The 23,464-nt window shown below is 43.0% G+C and overlaps 1 protein-coding gene across 1 annotated transcript; it reads right to left on the minus strand.

The window, feature by feature from the left end:
- On the minus strand, window positions 1–14,694 carry LOC117261908 (ras-related and estrogen-regulated growth inhibitor-like protein). The gene is made up of 5 exons (XM_033634496.2): window positions 14,510–14,694; window positions 7,485–7,541; window positions 5,906–5,979; window positions 3,531–3,679; window positions 1–2,562 (listed from the first exon to the last, which is right to left on the minus strand). The coding sequence occupies exons 1-5, from the start codon at window positions 14,559–14,561 to the stop codon at window positions 2,277–2,279; spliced, it is 618 nt and encodes a 205-aa protein (XP_033490387.1). The 5' UTR covers window positions 14,562–14,694; the 3' UTR covers window positions 1–2,276.
- Window positions 14,695–23,464: the final 8,770 nt, after the last annotated feature.

Consider the following 23,464-nt stretch of genomic DNA (forward strand, 5'->3'; position numbering starts at 1 on the left):
TAAATACAGTAACATTTAATATGTACACACACACATATATATATCAGATGAGATGCTTACAGACATGATCAGATAGATTAATGTGAATGATGCATTTAGTCATGAGTAACATATAACAGAGAGTATGACAGATTATAATCAACAGGAACTGAATATAAACAAACACTGTGGCAAAACAAGACGCAGTGGGTCACATCTTTTATATCTCATATATCTTGACATGTGTGCCCACTGACAAAGCGGCTGTATTTGATGAGAACGTGTTGGACTCAGGTGCAGTGCACAGTGTCCACGGCTAACATTAGCTGGGCAGTGGGCGCCATGTTTACGCATGTTGACGCAGCTCGCCGTCTGTATGTCAGCAAAAGTATCAGAAAGTAAAATAAAGACAAAACAGTAAAATGTCTCTACTGTACGTCTAAATGGACAGAGCTTTGAAATGTGGTGCTGAAGACTCACAGAGTCAACGCAGCTCCGGACTGAAAGGAAACTTCTCTTGTATTTAACGTCCGGTCACTTGGTTTGTTGACGGTAATAGGTGATGAACGAAAAAACGCAAAATGAACATAAACTGATGTCCAATAACTTAAACCACTGACTGGGATGATTAAAGGAAACATGTCACTATCTGATCATCAAGGACGGAGGAGAAACTGATTACAGCCAGTCAAAGCTTCCCAGTCTGAAACCAGTCTGAAACCAGTCTGAGGTTTCATGTGTAAAACTACAGCAATGAACCAGTCAGATAGAAACTGTTTCAGACCTCAGCGGTAAGATTTCTTATCCTGCTCAGCTGTGTCAGCTGTCATCTTTGGCACTGATACGTTACATGGTTCATATCTGATATTCTGATATTTTTAGAGATTTCATTTTGACAGTTTTAGGCCACAGTTTTGAAAATATTTGCTTGTATTTAAAAAGTGTAGCATGTGTTATAAAGGCCACACACACCCGAGGTACACTTGAGTTAACTGACACTTCCCAGCTTCACAGCTTTGATTCAGCCTTTTCTCTTTCTCTTATTGGTGCACATAATTTAATGACACGATGTAATTACCAGCGTCACTCCACCAAACTTCAACCTGAGCAGAGCTCTCATTAAAGAATATGGTTAAAGTTAAAGTGTTGTGAGGACACCATGAATGACATCACACCCTCTCTGTGTGAGGACACCATGCATGACATCACACAGGACGCCATCTCTGTGTGAGGCACAGCTGAAGTACTTGGTAACATGAGGTTAATTTTGTGAGATGCTGAGGTAACAAAACTACTTGGTTAGGAAAAAGACCGTAAAAGATCACATCTGGGTTAAAACATGGACATTTGTTACATAACAATACGTTCAAACAACACTGATTTTTAGTTTCATGTGGGACACAAACTGAGGTCTCCTGGGTGAAAGTCTTGTTTTGTTTGACCTGTCCACTGACACAGACTTTCTCATTCTTTCACCCAGCTGGACACCAACATCGTTAGATGCTGATATGTGGTTAGCTTTAGGTTGTAATGTCAGGTTCAATGTCAGGACGACTAATGCCAACATCAATATGATGTAGAACACTGACGACAGATGACGCTGATATTTTGTTGTTTTGTGTTGTTACGTAGCCAAAATCTAGCATCTTCCAAACGTCTCATGCTGACGTCATCTTGACGTATAAGAACGACATTTAAGTCGTAAGGTGTGAAGAACAAAACCAAACATCCACATAATGTGAAATTCTAAATTTATTCAATAACTTAAATATCATCAACCTGATTTACATTTCAACCAAATTTTATCATCTGTCCAACGAAAGAGTCCAACGTCTTTCTGACATCATAGTGACGTCCGGTGCCAGCTGGGATTTGCTCTCAGCATAAAGTTTTCAAATGTCAGTCATGTGTTTTATAAAAATGCTAAAGGGTGTCTTTGGTGTCAATATCAAAGTGTTGGTATTTGTTCATCTGGGGATGAGAACGGAGAGCGTTCTGCTGTGACCTCTTCTTAATTAATCCTTTCTAAATATCTCTGTAAACTCAAAGTAGAGAAAAATGTTGAGGGCGAAACCAGAGCAACAAAAAACCAAAGATGTGAAAAAGACAAATATTTGTCTGTAAATTTTGACCCCATCAGATCCGTCCCACCGTCCGCTTATTTTGCTCTCAGTGTGAATGTGACATCACTGTTCAGACTGACAAACTAAAACAGTTTCAGACCTCTGGACCAGTTTCCTTTAACTGGGCTCCAGATGCAGTAATCCCAGTCCGTCCAGCTGACCTCACTGGGACCGTCACACAGACTTCCTCCTCTTCCCAAACACATTGTTGATGAGCTTGGCCATGGACTTGGAGCCGCTGTAGCGCCGGCGGTCCGCTCTGTACTTGAGGTGCTCCATCACCTGTCGGATGAGTTGGGTGAAGAGGTTGGCGATGTCCTGGTAGCTCTCGGCAGCGGACACCTCCTGGAAATGACAGCAGTTCTCCTGAGCCAGGCTGCGGCCCTCGTCCTCGCGGACCTGTCGGGCGTGACACAGGTCCTGTTTGTTTCCCACCAGACACACAGGAACCTCCGTCTCCCTGGAGACAGAGACAGATGTCAGTGAGGACAGATCATGTGGAGACAGAGACACCTCAGTAAGGACACATCACTGTTAAAATCCTTAAAGTACTGTTTCCAAAACAAGACGAGCAACGAGCCAAATCTAGTTCCTAAAAACACCATTAAAATTGTTCTGTTTCTGTTTTATCAAATTAAATTTGACTAACACAAGTAAACACAGATGAGTCCATTCTGTCCCGTCCTGATCTCCATCTAGAGTTACTCATCTACATTAATGCGGACACACGTGTCACTGACTGAATAAATCTCCTCCCTGTTTGGCACATGAGCGACAGCCTAATGGATGTTTGGTGCGTTTCTCCTGCAGACCAAATGTCTGTAGGTTTGATCATCTCACTGATCGTCATCAATCATTCATCAGTCGACTCTCAACATTCGTCGCATTCAGAGCAACATGAAGATCCTCATTCAGCTTCAGAGGAAACACAGCAAAGATACTCTGCGCCTGTTTTCTCGCAGTCTTTACAGCATGTTCAGGTGATACAGTGACTGTGAATCAACTGTTAGCATTATATTTCCCATCAATAAAAGCATTTGACTTTTAGTTTTGATTATTTGGATGTCTGAACTGTAACTTAAGGACTTCATGCTGAGTAAAACAGAAAGTTAACACTTAAAGACACTGTTTTAAAACCATTTAGATAAACTCAAAATGTCGTTAATACCGAGCTGAAAACAAGACAGACCTCAGTCAGGAAGTTTTGTTTTAACTGAAATAAATTAAGTCTTAACGCAGTACGATCCCTCAGTCACAGCATGTTTAGGTAGTTATTTATCGTAACACCTCAAAACTTGTGTAAAGAGTTTGTAATGAGAGGCCAACAGCTGCTCTGATCCACGACGTCTCAGTTTCCTGCAACCCATCCGCGGCACCCTGTCATTTTGTCTCCACGTTATAATGAAATAACCTCACTGTGTTTCTGACCCTTTGCAGTTGTCCATGCGCGCCTCTTTGATCTGCTGCAGGATGTTCTTGGCGTTGATGAAGGAAGTGCGGTCGCTGATGTTGTACACCACCACGAAGCCGTCTGCCCAGTCCACCGGTTCCTCCAGGATACACCTGGCCTCTGAGCTCTGGCAAGGACAACACATGACTTTATTTTGGTATTGAGCAAATTAAATTCAGGTAGTATGTATATAGGTTCCTGTATGAGCTGTGGCTCAGAGTGTGTCATCCACCAATCAGAAGCTCCACCAGTCCACAAACGGCTCCTGATGGCTGCTCCATCAGTGTGTGAGTGTGTGTGAATGAGTAGCAGGTGGCACCATGCACGGAGGCCTGGGCCACCAGTGTGTGACTGTGAATGGGTGAATGTGACATGTAATGTAAAAGGGCTTTGAGTGGTATGAAGACTAGAAAGGAGCTGTACGAGTGCAGGTCCATTTACTTGTTTTTACTGGGACAGATTCAACCAGAGAGAATTAGTCGAAGTAAATGTTCTTTACTTTTAGTGGATGTTAACTAATTAACAGCTTCAGATCGACAGGCATCATTGGTTCATTGACAGTTTAGTAGTTTCGGTCCCTGTCAGCTCTGGTTTGATTAAATAAAACTCAATTTGACTTGACCCCAAAATATCATATTAATTTATTTGACTCAAAGAAAAACAAACTGTGTAAAGTTCCAAATGTAAGGTATTATATACAACAGGTTTAAGCCAAGTATGCCAATACAGATAATGTACTTTTTATGACTATGAGTATCATACGAGTAAAATGTGTCTTTATCTGTACTCATTTATATCACAGTATATACAGTGCCTATAAAGTCTTCACAACCCTTGGAAGTTTTCAGATTTCTTTACTTTACAACATTGAATCAAATGTTTTATGATTTTGTGCTCGTAAATTAGCCCTTAAACCTGTCAAACACTGCTGGAGACATGACAGTTTGGAAGTCTGCACACATTATTTGTCTAAATGAAATTTTTATGCCTTAATTCACCTTGATTCTTATTTCTGACACATGAATTATTAATTATTATTAATCATGACTAAAAGTTGACTAAAATGTTTTGAATTTTCGTCGACTAAAACTGTGAATAATAATGACTAAAATGTGACTAAAACTAATAAACATTTTTTTCTCAAGACTAAAAGTAAATCTAAAATAGCTGTAAGAACTCAACTGATCACAGTGGATCACATGTTTTCAGTGGCAGATTGTCACGACACGTCACAGCAATGTGTCCTGATGTAGAAAATAACAGACTTCATCTCCGTCTCATTCGTTACTTTCTCTACGGACTCTTTGTCAGGTTGAGCTGTATTTATGTTTCATTAACGACATATTAGAAAGTTATTCACAGTGGGATTTCTCACAGTCCTCATTACACCTGATCCTATAAATACACCACTGTGTGTTACTGTTGTCCTTCTGTCAGAGCTATTTCTACTGTGACCAACAGCAGCTGCAGAGCAAGGGGAGGACGTCTGAGTGACCTTGAGGAGAAATAAACAGCGTAGGAGCGACACGAGGCCCGAGGACATGTCTGTAAAAACTCACTTATCCCTTTCTCTTTACTGACCATGGTTTCTTTCTGCAGTGCAGGTCAGGACATCGACTCATGAAAGGACGGCTTTACAGTGAGTGTAACCAGCAAAGACAATGAGCGTCTCTTGTTCTGCTGAGTTTTCCAATAAAATACAAACTGTGCAGTAAAAGGCCTCTCACCTCTTTGGTCCGGCTGAAGGAGAGGTACGCAGGTTATATGGATCTGTTCTTCAAAGATACACATCGCCTCAGGACACTCTCATAAACCTGCTGGGTTTAACTTTAACGTGCCGTACAGATCGTACATGTGCTGACACAGAGGTTACTGTCTGAGTGGGATTCATTCAAGGTCAGGGACTGAAAACTGACATGACTGTAGTGTTGTTCAGTAAAATACTTTAATAATGATCATATTTTCACCTCAGCTGAAAGATCTTTGATGGATCCACAAACATCTTTCCTGCTTCAGCTTCAAAAACTTTTCCAACCTCTGAATATACATTTAAACATCAAGCTAAAAACAGAAGAGTTTCTGTTTGTGACATTTTGGTTTTCTGATGATTTATTGACATGTTTTTGCAGCAGTGACTTTGCCGTACCTGAAGCTAATGACTGTCATAAGTCAAATAAAATGCTGGAGTATGAAATGTAACTTCCATATGGATAGACAGCTCATGGCTGAAACGTAGGAGGAAACCAAAAACATAAACAGGAAAGTTTTTATTCTACTGCTGCTCTGCTTTTCTCTACAGTTAAGCATCTGAATGTTTGGATCAGTTAGTAAGTGTGTTAGTGATGAGTTGTACCTGAGAGCAGGGGTCAAACACCTCCAGATTCAGCTGCCTGCCGTCGATCGACAGCCTTTTATGGTACAGAGAGTCTGTGACAGGGATCAGAAACAGAAACATAAATTAAGAACACTGATAAAATACTGACTGATGGTGTAAAATATAAATCTCTCTGTATATTTCGCATTGTGTGACATTCAAGTTGATTTGCTTCTGTCATGTGTTTTGTTGAGACCTTTTTCACTCCCGTCTCTAAAGTTGGACTCAGTTTATTTTGCAGAGCTGAACTGATCAATATTTTGTATTAGCATTGAGTAAATGACTGTGTATTGAGAAAGGTGACAAACTCGTCACATGTCCACGTCTGGTCATGGACTTTCCACGTCCACATATGACGTCCAAGGTACCCTGGGTGTGTTGGTTGTTGACGTTCTGGGACGCCGTGTCAACTTCAGCCTGTTACATGCATTGTCTGTTTTCAAAATACACTTCTGTTTTCACAGGAAATGTACAGTTTGATACAGTCTCTTTCAAAATAAAAGCACTAGGTCAGTACAACACCACCAACTGACGCACTTGGTTACGTTTAGTCAACACACACACGTGGTTACGTTTAGCCAACACACACACACGTGGTTACGTTTAGCCAACACACACACACGTGGTTACGTTTAGCCAACACACACACGTGGTTACGTTTAGCCAACACACACACACGTGGTTACGTTTAGCCAACACACACACACGGTTACGTTTAGCCAACACACACACACACGTGGTTATGTTTAGCCAACACACACACGTGGTTACGTTTAGCCAACACACACACGTGGTTACGTTTAGCCAACACACACACGTGGTTACGTTTAGCCAACACACACACACGTGGTTACGTTTAGCCAACACACACACGTGGATACGTTTAGCCAACACACACACATGGTTACGTTTAGCCGACACACACGTGGTTATGTTTAGCCAACACACACACATGGTTACGTTTAGCCGACACACACGTGGTTACGTTTAGCCAACACACACACGTGGTTACGTTTAGCCAACACACACACACGTGGTTACGTTTAGCCAACACACACACACACGTGGTTACGTTTAGCCAACACACACACATGGTTACGTTTAGCCAACACACACACACGTGGTTACGTTTAGCCAACCCACACACATGGTTACGTTTAGCCAACACACACACATGGTTACGTTTAGCCAACAACCACCGGGCACCATTAAACAATAACGGGAGATGGCTGCGTGTCCTGCCGATGTGAAAGGACAGCTTTTGTCATTGGTGAAAATTACTGCCCAAGTGCTGGTTGACTGCCTCAGCGTTATGCTTTAATTAGATAAAATCATGAAAGAGAGACAGACGTGCACCACAAGAAGCTGAAATATATAATTTACTGTTTAAATCTTTTCACAGCTGTAATTATATTCTGGATCATTAATCTTATGAATGCTTAGGTGAAATTAAAGCACTAAGTGATGAGATAACAACATCCCTGACGTGTGGAGATAAACTCTGCAGGACCAAAAACTCTCATCACATTCCACTGTCAGCAGATGTGGAAACACTTACTGGCATTAGAGGCATATTCACCGATGAAGCGTCTGGTCAGAAAGCGTACGAGGACAGCTGGAGGAAACAGACAGAATGAGTCATGGCATCGCAACACTCTCATCTCTCACAGGTGGCAGCAGCGAGGGTTAAATGACCCTTCATTCACTCCTGCAGGCGCAGCGCTGTGCAGCAGCCTCTCAGACTGCAGCGCTGAAACTGTAGCCTCTCATGAAAGAGGCTGTTTGGCTTTGCTGGAAGGTCTGTGAGCATATTTGGCACGATGAATGGATTTATTTCCTCCTGTGCTTCGCCTCCACACTCACAGCTACACATAAAACACATGAGTTTTGGCCCCACAGACAATCAGTTTCTATTATGGGCTCAAGCTGTGGTCACGGGCCTCTGACGGGGTAATACAGAGGTTATACAGAGGTTGTACAGAGATTATACAGAGGTTGTACAGAGGTTACAGTAAGAGACACACAAATATGGATATGGCCTAAAAAGCTACTCATGCATGCTGGCATACGGAGCGTACTGTCTCCATCCCAGAATGTAATTTCCTTAAGTCAATGTTGGTACACTGAGAGGAAGGTGCACATTCCCTCTCTCTCAGATGATCAACATTTATACAAGTTTTGATGTTTGAGAAACACTCGTTCACTTGTGTTTGGTGCTTGTGTTAAAGGAGTACCTCAGTGACCATGTGTACATCAGTGATTCACTAAGTGAAGAATCTAGAAAGGGAGGACATTCTTGATGAAGTGAAGTCGGTCACAAAAACAGCTGAACTACATCAAAACATCAGTTTACAAACTCTGACAGAACTCAGTTTAGTCAAAGTCTCAGTGGTCCCCAGTGACTTCAGTTATCAAGAGTTTCCTCAGGTGTTTGACTCTGTGTTCACCAGACATGTGACTGACATTCAGATGGTCCTTTGGGAGGTGAAGTAACGAGTGTAACCCTGGCCATGTTGGACATCATTAGACCCAGTGTGTTATATTTTGGGAGCAATCCCTGATGGAGCTGTAGATAAGAGAAAAGTTTACTTGCTGCATATCTTCTTATTTATCGGTGGCAAAGCATGAGAACTTTATCTTGGCCCAAACGGCTGCCTCCTAGCCGACAGGTTCATGAAAACATAAAAGCAAACTCCACAAAAAGACAAACACGTTTTTAAATCTTCAGGCTCCTGTAATTATTTCAGATTACCAAAAGTGCTGCACTGATTTCATTATAAATTGGCCCAAACTGATCTGTTTATTTTACTGTATTTTTATTTTTGTTTATTTTATTCCATTAAGTTATTTTTTGGAGCTTTTTTTTTACACGTTTCATGATTTATCATTTGTATGTTTATTTACTGAACTCTGAATAGTGACTGTATAATTCAAATTTGAAAAAACATTTTGTTAAAAAAGATAAAGAAATGCACCTTTCCTTTAAAATGTGTCTGTGGGTCTATTTTATTCTGCTGTAATGTTTGTTTGTTGCAAAGAAGGAAATGTTTACTTGTTTATCAGCTTCACTAACATTATGTTTGTTTGGTTTTACCTCTGGAGAGACAGAGGAATATTTGATCAGTATTTTTTGTCAAAGAAAACTATTCAGCTCTTAATGAGGATGGATTGATTCCACCTGGGTCACAGATTATTAATCTAGAGATCCTCCCTGATTGGCCGCAGACAGCAGGTGACAGCAGGTATAAAAGGTTTGGAAGGCAACAAACAGGTCGGTGTTTTTTACGTCTGTCTGCAGATCACGCTGAGTGAGAAACATAATGACTGTTTCTGTTTCTGCTTCTTAGAGTCGGTCTGAATTTTATTTAATTTTCAAACGTGTGTTTAGTGATATTTGCAAAGCAGTGTAAAGAAACACAGCAACAGAAAAAACACAAAGCAAAACTTAAGACAGAAAAGGATAAAAGAAGACACATAAATTATCCCACAGGTTCCAGAGTCCTGTCATGTGATATAATGACACAGTTCACCTGTGAAACCATCAGCCATTCACTTTAATTCTTCAATCAAACTAACAAGTTGTTGCCAGATTTTCTTAACAAGTTTGTCTTTGTTTGACATCTGATTTTCTCCGAATGTAAAACATGACCTGATTCATTCAGTCACAAATCAAACACTGGGAGCTTCTCAGACTGTGTGGACAGAGAGACAACCTGAGCTTCACTGGGGGGACTACCAATGTAAATCAGCCCCTGGCTGCAGTTGGGTGCATCTACATTTTCTTTTTTCTTCTCTTTAAAAGGAATGTTTATTGATGTACACTGTCCCTTCTTAAACAAATAAACGTTATTGTATTCATACCTGTCCTTCAGTCTACCTGGGACAACCAGCCCAAACAGTGTGGCTAAAGGTGCAGGGGGAAACTTTTATGTATTTCTTTTTCAATCTGAAAATCAAAGCCTGCAGCAGGTCCATACTTCCCTCTCACTCTACCAATCATCCTCCAGTCCATCACAAACATTCTTTTTTTTTTTTTTTTTATCTTTCTTTGTTTTTAACCTGTAGCACTTTGAGATCTTATGATGAAAAGGACATTATAAATAAAATGTATCATTATTATTATTATTATTATTATTATTGTTATTATTATTACATTCTGGAAAATGCAAACTTAAAGTCACAGCAGCAGTTCTTCTGCTTCCTTTTTACATTAACAGTTAATTAAGAGAACAAAACAAGACAATGAGACGCATGCATTTAAAGCAACAAGCAGAAAAACATAATAAATGGACACAGACACACACACACACACACACACACACACACACACACACACATACACACACAACGTCCACAGTAACAGCTCTGCTTCACTGCCAGACAGCCAGAACAGAAACATCCCATTGTGTTATGAAGCTTGAATGCAGCTCAGAGACAGTCAATCCAAACCAGGAGCTCAGAGTCGGTCAGTCTGAACCAGGAGCTCAGAGACGGTCAGTCACAGAGACGGTCAGTCCGAACCAGGAGCTCAGAGTCGGTCAGTCTGAACCAGGAACACAGAGACGGTCAGTCCAAACCAGGAGCTCAGAGATGGTCAGTCACAGAGATGGTCAGTCCAAACCAGGAGCTCAGAGACGGTCAGTCACAGAGATGGTCAGTCCAAACCAGGAGCTCAGAGACGGTCAGTCACAGAGATGGTCAGTCCAAACCAGGAGCTCAGAGATGGTCAGTCACAGAGACGGTCAGTCCAAACCAGGAGCACAGAGATGGTCAGTCACAGAGATGGTCAGTCCAAACCAGGAGCTCAGAGATGGTCAGTCACAGAGATGGTCAGTCCAAACCAGGAGCTCAGAGACAGTCAGTCCAAACCAGGAGCTCAGAGTCGGTCAGTCCGAACCAGGAGCTCAGAGACGGTCAGTCACAGAGACGGTCAGTCCAAACCAGGAGCACAGAGATGGTCAGTCACAGAGATGGTCAGTCCAAACCAGGAGCTCAGAGACAGTCAGTCCAAACCAGGAGCTCAGAGTCGGTCAGTCCGAACCAGGAGCTCAGAGACAGTCAGTCCGAACCAGGAACACAGAGACGGTCAGTCCGAACCAGGAGCTCAGAGTCGGTCAGTCCAAACCAGGAGCTCAGAGATGGTCAGTCACAGAGATGGTCAGTCCAAACCAGGAGCTCAGAGACAGTCAGTCCAAACCGGGAGCTCAGAGTCGGTCAGTCCGAACCAGGAGCTCAGAGACGGTCAGTCCGAACCAGGAGCTCAGAGACAGTCAGTCCGAACCAGGAACACAGAGACGGTCAGTCCGAACCAGGAGCTCAGAGTCGGTCAGTCCAAACCAGGAGCTCAGAGTCGGTCAGTCACAGAGACGGTCAGTCCGAACCAGGAGCTCAGAGTCGGTCAGTCTGAACCAGGAACACAGAGACGGTCAATCCAAACCAGGAGCTCAGAGACGGTCAGTCACAGAGACGGTCAGTCCGAACCAGGAGCTCAGAGACGGTCAGTCCAAACCAGGAGCTCAGAGTCGGTCATTCCAAACCAGGAGCTCAGAGTCGGTCAGTCCGAACCAGGAGCACAGAGACGGTCAGTCCGAACCAGGAACTCAGAGACGGTCAGTCACAGAGACGGTCAGTCCGAACCAGGAGCTCAGAGTCGGTCAGTCTGAACCAGGAACACAGAGACGGTCAATCCAAACCAGGAGCTCAGAGACGGTCAGTCACAGAGACGGTCAGTCCAAACCAGGAGCTCAGAGTCGGTCAGTCTGAACCAGGAACACAGAGACGGTCAATCCAAACCAGGAGCTCAGAGACGGTCAGTCACAGAGACGGTCAGTCCGAACCAGGAGCTCAGAGACGGTCAGTCCAAACCAGGAGCTCAGAGTCGGTCATTCCAAACCAGGAGCTCAGAGTCGGTCAGTCCGAACCAGGAGCACAGAGACGGTCAGTCCGAACCAGGAACACAGAGACGGTCAGTCCGAACCAGGAGCTCAGAGACTGAACAGTGAAACACAAACACCTCCTCTGCCTCAACAACAGTTTTCACTGCAGGTTAAAAATAAAATGTGGAATGTGCCTCACGGTGCAGATTTACCGTACGATCACATCAACTGCTGCGAAATAAGCTGCTGCAGTTTTCAGCCTCAAACACGGATCTTTTTCAGATATTACTGATGTGAACAGAGTGAGTGGCTCCAAATGTCGGTGCAGTACAGCTCAGCCACAGGAAACAGCTTCATTACAACATAAACCAAACCAGCAGCAGGAACTGAAGCTCAGCTGAAGGGACCGACTCCTCAGTGTACGACCTGTTTACCAACCAGAAATCAGCACCGTGACAGATTAGCTTTACTCTAACAAAGGCTGAGACTCTCTGAAGGCATTAATAATGTCTTTATTTCAGTTCAGTCTCAGTGAATGGAGCCAGTTATGTAACATGCCACCAAAGGCCAGTGAAAATAAAAGCTCCAGTGTTTTAACCTGAAAATCAGCCAAAAATGAAAACATATTCTATAATTTCCACAGTCAGGCTTCAACCTCACCATTGGTCGACATGGGTCAAAGTTTCTCCCATCAAGTCTGTTTTTATAGATCACAACTTCTGTGTGAAGTGGCATGCACCTCTTTCAGGCCTTGTTTTGTGCATACGCAGTGTCTATAAATGAACCCAGGCCTGCAGGAGGAGTGCTGGGCTTTGGAGACAGTTTCTGTGGTGGCCAAACAGTGGCACAGTAACTTCTGTCAGGTGCCCCGTGGGCCCAAAAGACTTTTTCCCAGAGACTTACATTGGGAAAGAGACGTCATGATTTAAATATTTAATCACCACTCAAGTAAGTGGAGCGTTAAACAGGAAGTCCACTGCTCAGCTGCACTAAGTCTCTAACGCGCCTGCTCTGTGGGCCCCATGCACATGAAAAGTTCTGTGGTTGATCTTTAACTGAGATCAAGAACAAAAGTTTACCCACTGACTTAAATCACTGATAGTACAAGTTATTATATTTACATGATAAATAGATTTAGATCTATTATTAAAACACATTTCAAACCACCTGCGTTTCAGTTTGAGACTCAGGATCATTCTGAACAACTCTCACCTGGACCCATCTGACCCTGACGACACACATGATGGACAGGTGGGTCAGCGACTCACAGGTGACCTCAGTGACTCTGTCAGGGTTCACACCCACACAGAGGTTCAATCCTGCAGCTCTGCACCAGTCTGTTAGAGCTGAGGAAGCCTCGTGGATGAGACGTGACACGTCTTCATGAAACTAAAGCAGATCCAGCTGTCTATGACGCAGCACTTAGGACTGAGTCTGAACGCTTCACCAATGATCAGGGGCTCCGAAAACAAAATCCAGAGTCCAGAGAGATGGAAATGACGGGAGCAGAGAGGTGACGGACAGGTGTCTGGAGAAAAGAAATGTATTTCCCCGTTAAAGGGTTTTTTTGGGGGAGTTTTTCCTGATCTGCTGTGAGGGTCATAAGGACAGAGGGATGTCGTATGCTGTAAAGCCCTGTGAGGCAAATTGTGATTTGTGATATTGGGCTTTATAAATAAAATTGATTGATTGATTGATTGATATAGGGATCAGTTTTAAAGTGTGAAGTTAAGACACAGGTAAATGAACTGCACCTGTACAGATCCTTCCACGTCTGCCGACCACTCAGAGAACTTTTACACCACGTCACGTTGGCACATTCACACACACTTTTACATTGTTGTAAATTAAATATATGTATAAAATAATATAATTTAGCTTCTCCCTTAAACTCTGATGTCTTGTTGACCAACAGATTCATCAGTAATTATAATAATCTAATTGTTAGTTGGGGCCCTGACGTGTGACGCCCGCCAGCTTTTCAGGTTCTGTTCAACAGGAAACTCATCATTAAGATGTTATATGAAAGTTATTTGAAGAGTTTTCTGACAGTCAGCTTCACTTATTCACCACCTGTTCAGGTATTTTTACTCAAATAAATGTTGACGAGTCTGAAACTGTTTTAATGTGCTGAATGAAAAAGCTTCTGGAGCCTAAAACTGTGATTTATTTATCTGTGGAAGAAGAACTCATTTCTTAAAAGTAACCGAATTCTGATGAAAGTAAAAGTCCTGCATTTAAAATTGTACTTAAGTAAAGGTTCAAAAGTATCAACATTAAAATACACTTAAAGCACCGACAGTCAAAGAACACATGATGCAGAATATATTCTTTATAATATCAGTGGATTATAATCATGACTGCACCGATGCTGCAGCTGCTGAAGGTGGAGATTATTTCACCCACTTTACAAACTGTTTGTTTCATCTACAAACAAACATCAGAATGTTTTTGTTGATTTATATTTTATAGCCTATAAACAATATAAATCTGCAGACGTCCAAAGTATAAAGAAGCATAAATGGAAACATTCAAGCAAAGCATCAAAGCAGTATCTGAGTGAATGCAGATAGTGAGTGGATTCATTCTGCACCATAAATTATCATCACTTTAAAACACTATGACAGAAAAAGAGACACAGTAAACAGGTTTATTCTCTCAGTAGAATCTGTTGTGAGATAAATGAACCTCCTCTGCAGCCTCTCACCTGATTTCCCAGCCCCCTGACTCCCCAGCAGAGCCAGTTTGATGTCGTTCATGCTGCTGGCCTCCGTCTGGTGTCTGTGTCTGGTCTCTGTGTCTGGTCTCTGTGTGAACGTCTGCAGACTGAAGTCTCTGTACGGTCCAGGCTGGACGAAGGACAGGACTGCCCCCTCTCCTCCTCCTCCTCCTCCTCCTCCTCCTCCTCCTCACAGGGCTGGTATAGGTTTATGAAGCTCGACAGAGGGAGAGGAGGGAAAACAAGCGCTCCCTCCTCCTCTGCTCTGTTATTCTCTCTGTTTTCTCTCTCTGTCTCTCCTCTGTCTGTTTTCCTTCCTTTCCTCCTCTGCTCATATATCTCTCCTCTCTGCCTCCGCCCCTCCTACACAGAGGTCACTCAGAGGTCACGGCTGACTGAACCTGTGTTGTTGTTTCGACTCTGACTGTAATCAGCTGACACCTACAGACCAGTGTAATTCTTCATACTGTGATGTCACAGAGAGGAGACAGACAGGAACACATGACAGATATAAATGAGCTCACTAATGAAACTCAGAAATTATGTTTTAGAGACAAAACAAAATGTTTTTCATGAACGCATCTCGCAAAGTTCACAGAGAGCGCAGAGGTGATCTCACCTGCTCTGAAAAGTGTCTTAAACCTGTGTTCTCCCTGATGGCCAGCAGGGGGCGACTCCACCGGCTGCAGAAAGAAGTGCGACAGTACAGAGGACTACGAGAAAATGACCCGACCTCTGACTTGTCTTGTTAACTCAGTGAATTTCACTTTCAGTTCTTCTTCAACACATCATGATGTTCATTTAGTAAACTTTGGTCTCATCTGGAGTAAAAAAGACGATAAAGCAGGATATGCTTTAGGGCGTGATTAACTTATGATTGACAGGTTTCTGCCGCAGCACTGGCCTCCGGTTCTCAGTCAGATCCACCCCTCACTTCTCCAAAGCTCCGCCCCTCGTCCTGATACAACCCGGCCTCACTCCCACCTCGTCAGATACCAAGGCTTGATCAGTGGCCCATCGGCATCAGACAGCGCCATACAGAGGCACCTTTGTTGACGCTCCAGGCCGTCACATCCTCACTGTGACCTCGTCACATGTCCACGTTTGGTCATGGACTTTCCACGTCCACATATGACGTCCAAGGTACCCTGGGTGTGTTGGTTGTTGACGTTCTGGGACGCCGTGTCAACTTCAGCCTGTTACATGCATTGTCTGTTTTCAAAATACACTTCTGTTTTCACAGGAAATGTACAGTTTGATACAGTCTCTTTCAAAATAAAAGCACTACGACGGTACAACACTGCCAACTGAGGTTTTTTTCCACGTGGTTAAGGTTAGCCAACACACACATGTGGTTGGGTTTAGGAAAAAAGAACAGGGTTTGGCCTTACAATCTTACAGTAAGTGAACACTGGCTTCCTTGGACTTGGACTTTTGCCTCCGCAACTTGTGTTGTTGTCCCAAAGTGTTTCCCTCTGAGGCCGTTTAAACAATAACAGCGACGGACCCCATATCAAAACAACTTGAAAGGATGGCTTTTTTTCTCTGACACCAGAAGTCACCGACCAAACACCAATATTCGATGACTTCAGAGTGAGACCGGTTGTCCCGGCAACTGCCGTAGAATAAAGTAAAGAGTGCGGAAGAACAAAGCGAGTTTAAATCAATATTACACTGAAACCTGCTGCGCTTATTTAACCACGTGTCGCACTCAGGATGCGAACACCAGTCTCAAAGTCCTGCACAAAATTATAACTTAACTCCCCATAATTACAAATTCAGGTGAGTATTTTTTATCATTTACAACTTTTCATATGTTTTTTTCATTTGTTTCTCGACAGTATTGAGTTTCCATATGTTGCGTCTTTGTCATTTGGAGTCATCGTCGACCTCTTTGTGATAAGATCTGGAAAATTCTCTCTGACTGTTAATAATATTCCAGCTTCAAGGAAAATCATTTTATTCAAATTGAATCGATGTATTTTCATGAAGAGAAAGTCAGAGATATGATGAGGAAAACATTTGGATGATTTTGGTTTCGTATTAATGAACCAAACAGTCGCAGCTCAGCAGACTGATGCAGTAAAAGCTGAAGCTCAGAGCGCCGTGTCGACATCCAGCACTGAAACCACTGATCACAGCATCAAACTGAATCGATTCAGACCAGCGATCTGTTTCCTTCAGCATCAGCCGCCTCACAAACTGTGGCACATGCTGCCAATAAATCATCTTGCAGTAGCTTCGATTTCACAGCCGCTAACGTCGGCCAACAAAATGAATATTCTTTAGACTCAAACCACATTTTCGTCCCCGCTGACCCTCCTGCACGCCGGGCACTTTGGGCTCATCTCCAAACTGCCTTCATTTTGTCTTTAATCTGTTTGTGTCCAAAACGTGTGCACCTCAGAGCGGCCGTCACGAGCTGGCTGCACTTGTCTCAGTGTTAACGGTGTTTTACAAAAAGAATCCAAAGGCTGCTTTGAGCCTTAACTTTGGGTTGTTTAGTCTGTTTACATAGTTTCTTTAGAAGGATAATAGTTGGACTGAAAACCCCAAAATTCAGGGTTTCCTTTCAAACATTACTAATTTAAACAAGTCTTTAAAAACTCAGCACATGATTCAACATGTTAGTGTCAATAGTGTAGCATCAAGAAATCTGTCAGTCAGCGTGAGGATGAGAAAATGTTTCCAAACCTCCTTTTTAGGACTTCGGCTCTGCTTGTGTTGACTTTAGGATCATGGATCTTTAAATACTGTAAAGCAAAAGCTGATGAAATGAAAACAGGCGGACCACATTACGTGAGTCTGAAGCTGTTCATAAAGCTCAGCACGCACACTGGACGAGCTTTTAAAATGTTTACCAGAATGAGGCTCTTTCCATTCAGCCATGTTTAGATATCATATACTCTGACAATCAGCCTGCGTGAGGGGAAATAATTGGGACCATGTTTTGAGTTCAGACGAGGACTGAAATCACCAAAAACACGTCACTTAAATTCTTCGACTCGCTCATCAGAGCGCGGCGGAAAACTGGAAAACAGACAGATTAATATTTCATATTGGGAAAACATGTTAGACCCAATCACAGCTGATCTCAGAGCAGTGAAGGAAGAATTTGAATCAGACTGGAAACACTGGAGCTTCATGATCTCAGTCAGCTGCAGAAAAACAATACGCCCCAAAATTACAAGAACTTTTATAAAATCACTCTTCCTCTCGTGCTCCTCATCATCACAACTTCTCAGTGAGCGTCTGTGATGTTCAGGAGGAATTTGCACACAGCGTCAGGCCCGCAGCCGTCTATCCGTCTATGGCGGCTTTTATCAGGCTGAGAGGATTTCTCTGAGCTGATCAACACGTGACCGCACGGAGGATTTCACATGGGACAACGTCATGTGCCGACAAAACTGCACACACACACACACACACACACACACACACACAAATGAGCATCAAAGGGCACAGCATGATGACGTAACGTCTGCAGCAGGACGCTGTCTGAGGGTTTTTGAGATGATCCAGCGTGTGTGACATGAGAACAGTCCTGTTGGAGGTTTCATCATGACTGTGACAGGAGACGCTGTTTCAGAGGTTAATGGTTACTGGCCGTCGCTGGAGTCTGGAGCCTGAAATTTACTGGAGAAAACTAAGCGAAAAACAGTCATTAGCAGAATCTGGATGTCCTGTCTCCTGTTTGTCCTCCCACACTCTTTATTCTGTACATGTATGTTTCAATACATCAGTGTGCGCCATGTTGAAACAACCAGACACAAAGATTAACGAGTCATTGATTGATTGATTGATTGACTGATTCATTCATTCATTCATTCATTCATACATGTGCCTCTGATGTGTCCTGTGTAGTTTAGTTCTACAGCCGCTCTTTCCTGTGGGGTCCCTCAAGGCTGTATCTTAGGTCCCAGTCTCTTTTCGTTGTACATGCTTTCTCTCGGCCAAATTATCAGAAAATAAAACACTCCTGTGCTGACGACACACAGCTGTCTCACCCTCTAAAACCTGACGACACACAACTGTCTCACCCTGTAAAACCTGACAACAGGTCCAGTTTTGTCAGTCTTATATACGGCCTCAATGAGGTCAGATCAGAAGTTGTCATCTTCGTCCTCTCGGACGCCATCCGAGGGATTTCTGACCAGCTCAGCAGCCTCTCCAGCGATGTTCAACCCCATGTCTAAAATCTTGGCCTGATATTTGACTCCACCTTTAAGTTTGACAAACAAATAAATGCAGTAGTAAAAGCCAAAGCTGCAGAGAGTCACTCACACTTTGATCTCCTCCTGTTTAGACTACTGTAACTCTCTGTGTGCAGAATTCCCTCAGGAGTGTTAGTTGCTGCCCTCTGTGTGGCCAGCAGGAGGAGCCGTTGCCTGCATAGTTAGCTCAGTGCCACATGCTGCAGGCAGAGGAAGGAGTGAGGACATACGGTGTGCGCTCGTGACGGATGTAAGCACATCTTCTAAGTTATTTCCTTTCAGTTATTTATGCTTCACGTGTCCATCTTGTTGTTTTATGTTAGGAATATTGACATGGCTGGAGATAATTTCTTTGTGTTTAGCGAGCTAACGTTTCTGCTTGTTAGGGCCTGTTAAGCTAACCTACTGCCTTGGAATGATGTCAGAAGTGAAATGCAGCTAACTTATGTGACTGTTACACATTTATACAGTAGTGCTGTGTCTAAATGATAAATGTATGATTAATGTATCTGTGGAGTACATTAAGTTATTATTTAGTTAAGTTTAGTAAATTACAGACATTTATGAAACCATACATGGTTTTGTGTATATATATGTATATTTCTGTTTGTATTTCAGAGACCACACATACGCATATGTCCATGTACCTTTGTACCCTTCTCTGAAGTGCCTACATAAAGCTAACAAACCGCTCTCTGCCTTTGTGTCAACTCCTTAATCAGAGTCCCACTGTGGATGAATGCCCAGCTACCACATCACGTGTTAACACACAGTTTAAGGAGTATATTTCCAATACTCTGTACACTGGTATCAGTCAGTCCTCTCTGCCCCGCCTCCAGCTGGGTCAGAAGGCTGCTGCTAGACGCCTCACAGGTACCTGGAGGAGAGACACACCTGTCTTAGCCTCTGTGCACTTTTAGATACAAACCTTACAGATGTAATGTATCAGTGGTTTGCAGTAACATATAATGTTAATAGTTTCTTCTGGCAATGAGGCTGTGCAGTGACACCAACTCTCAGGCTGTTCTTGCACTGTTTGTACTTTGTCCTACGAAACGCACCAAACCAAGTGAACTCAGAGTCATGTTAAGGTTTGTCTTCACCATGTTTCTGTTCCTTAAACCTAACCTCTGTAACTTTACGTTAAAGTATCTGATGCCATTCATGGGACACTCATTCATAGGATATCATACAATTTATCGTATGAGGACACCTTGAATCTTAACGCCATGTTTTTCTGTACAGTTTCAATTTTTTGAAGGAATTCTGGTTTTCTTTATCCTACAAAACCAGTTCTGATCCTCTCGTGTAAAATGTGTAAAAACTTTGAGTTTCTGCAGCAGCTGACAGAGGGACGATGATGGAGGGAGTGAACACATGGAAAAATTACAATGAGGCCTTTTTATCTTTTTCAGGAACTTATGATTTTGTTACAGGAAATGAGAGGGTTTATGGAGAACATGATTCAAATCTTCAGCCTCTTTCAAACAGCCTCTCTGGCGTGAGCTGTCAGCTGTCGATCATGTCGACAGACGTCTCACTCTCTCATTGTTCCAACAAGTCTGAGTTAACACGACTTTCATGTTTTAAATTTACACCTTTTAAATCTAAAGCTTGTGATGGCCCTTTACTGTCCGGAGTCTGTGAGGTCATCAGGAGTCATTCGCTCCTTCATTAAAACATCTTGAACATGTTACTGAACTAAAACAGTGTCGTCAGCGTGAAGGGCTGGACTGATGAAGTGCAGACGCAGAAGACACTCTTCATTCTTCTTCTTCTTCTTCTTCTTCTTCGTCTTCTCAAGTCTGAATCCCAAATTTGGGCGAGGTATTTTCAACATGCTTCTGGCCGCCGCGGCCTGGGTTCGACTCCAGCCTGTGGCCCTTTGCTGAATGTCTCTCCCTCTCTCTCTCCCCCTTTCACACTTCACTTTCCTATCAATTAAAGGCAAAAAATGCCCAAAAAAACAAAACAAAACAAAAAAAACAACCATTGGACACAGGTTTTATCTCAAAGACGAGTGCTGAGGCTTCTTCCTCTGTGATTCACCAGGTTCAGACAGACAGGCAGACAAACAGACAGACAGGCAGGCTGACAGGCAGGCAAAGCGGACCTACATGAGACGTCTGTTTGATGTTCTTCAATGAAACATCTGCACATTACAACACAGAGAGGAGGGCAGACATGTGAGTGAGGTTTACTGGACTGAATGAAGCGGGTTTAAAAGACACAGGAGGGGAATAAACTCCCTTTGAAAACATCTCACGCTCAATTTCCTCCATTTTATCTTAACATTAGCCGCAGGGCTGCTGGCTTGCCTGAAAGCTCCCTCTCATCTGTCTCCGTCTGCCTTCAGTGGACGAGTGTTTTTTAGATCCTGCTGGACGTGCACACAGATCAAAGCTGGTTTTATCAGCGGCTGCAGCAGATTTTGTCTATTTGAAAGTCTTTTATTGGTTCACAGAGTGAACCCTGATGGATTATATTACACAGAGGAGCGTTCTGACAGAAGTGTATGAAAGTATGAGCTCTGTGGATCAAATGGCATCAGCTATCTCACAGCAGTCACTACATGTTCTCCTCTCTTTGACAAATGAGGCTGAGTCAACTCTTGGAAGAACAAAACGTCCTGAAACTCTTCTCAATATGTTTAAGAGCTGAAAAGTGAAAACCACAATCAGCAGTCACACGCAGCGAGCAGACCACCGAGGACGACAGCAGCAGCGTCCAGCAGAAACACAGCAGATGAATCCACAGCAGGATTAGTACAGACAGCCGAGGACACTGTGAGGAGATTTATTCAGAGAGACGTCCAAAGAAAACGAAACACGTCCTCCATTAAATGATCAGACGCTCAGTTTGGACTCAAAGTTGGACCGTCTGAGGATCCTGAGGACAACAGAATATCAATGCATAACCTCTCATTATAATGTGAGAAGTTTCTTGTTTTAATGTTGATCTATTACTGAAGGAGACAACTGGGCACATGCTCAGGGGCCCAAAGTGTCAGGGCCCCCGGCCTTTACCTGCAAAATGTCACTGAAATTAACATGTGGCGACCAGGAAGAGACTGAATGTGACCATAAAAGATGCAAGGGAAGGGTAAAGAGACAGAAAACAACTATAAACAGACATAAACCAACTGTGAAGAGACACAAACAACTACCCAAAAAGGGCAAAACAACCACAAAGAGACACAAAACAAACAAACAAACAAACAAAAAAGGAGAGAAAAGCAGCACACAGTCTGTGTGTGTTGCTTGTGTGTAAGAGATGTCAGTGTATCCTCACAGGTTCATATATGTTACAAAAACAGTTTGTATGATATCCTGTGAATTTGCACCGCATGGATGACGTCACGTCCTCAACGTACAGTTACATCATTAATATAAAGTTACAGAGGTCAGGTTTAGGAAAAGGAACACGGAGAGGACGAACCTTAACATGACTCAAAGTTCACATGGATCTGAACATGTGACTCCAGGGGAAAGAAGACACACACAGAGACACACTGAGACACACTGAGACACACTGAGACACACTGAGACACAGACACACACAGAGACACACTGAGACACACTGAGACACACTGAGACACACTGAGACACAGACACACACAGAGACACAGAGACACACAGAGACACACAGAGACACACTCGTCCATCTGAGTCTGACCTGAATACACCCGGCAGTGACACAAAGACACAAAACTCCAGCAGCGACAATAAAACAACACAGAAGATCTGAATCAAAGTGTTTCATATTTAAAGTCATTTATTGTCTCACTGTCTTCATTTTGTCCGTCTGAGCAGAACTGAGAGACAAAACCATCGTCTGCAGACTGAGAGCAGAGACACAGCAGTTTACATCAATGTGTTTCATTTATTGTTATATCAATAAAAGAAAACGCTGTAGTGCTTTAAAATCACTGTGATTTCAAATCTTTATATTTAATGAAAAAAAAAATCTAAAAGCTTCAAACTCTGAGAGACGAGCTCGCCCCCTGGTGGACGAGTCAGGAACAGCAAACAACAAACCTAAAAGAATTCAGCTCAGAACTTTATTAGGAACATTAATAACCTGAACAGTAATTAAAAATAACAAATATGTTGTGGTCCTGATTTTCTGTGAAACTGTGTTTGCTGCTATCTGATCCTTCTCTCCCTCTCCCTGCAGAGTGAGTGCCGAGGGGCGGGGCGATCTCCGGGAGCACTGGGCTCCCGGCTCACCTGCAGCTCGTTCTGCCTAATTAGCCGGCTTCTTAAGCCACACTCTCTTTGTCTCCAGTGCTGGATTATTCTCCTTGCTATAGTATTACGCTCGTGCTCTCAGTGATCTCCTGCCTCTCGCCACGTGTTTATGCTCCAGTGTTTGGTCTCCAGGTTTTGTGAGTTTTGTGCCTTGTCACTCTTGTCGTTGCACTGTTGTTCTTGCTCTTTTTCCCATGTTTATGGTGATTTTCAGTTTGGCCTTTTCTGTTGTTACTTTTCCCTCAGAAAGAGTTTTGGTTGATACTTTGTTTGCTCGTATTTTTTCTGTGAACTGATTTTTTGTTGCTACTTTGTGAATAAACTACTTTTTGTACTTAACTCTGCAACTGGGTCCTGGCTTCCTTGTCTGGCACTTAACAAAATAAATACAAACTACATTTGATTAAAGGGAGAAAGAGAAGAGGAGAAGACAGTCGGGATATTTAACGTCTGAGTATTCAGACACAGTCAGAATCAGA

Source organism: Epinephelus lanceolatus, chromosome 5 (assembly GCF_041903045.1).
Source record: "Epinephelus lanceolatus isolate andai-2023 chromosome 5, ASM4190304v1, whole genome shotgun sequence".
NCBI classification, from domain to species: Eukaryota; Metazoa; Chordata; class Actinopteri; order Perciformes; family Serranidae; genus Epinephelus; species Epinephelus lanceolatus.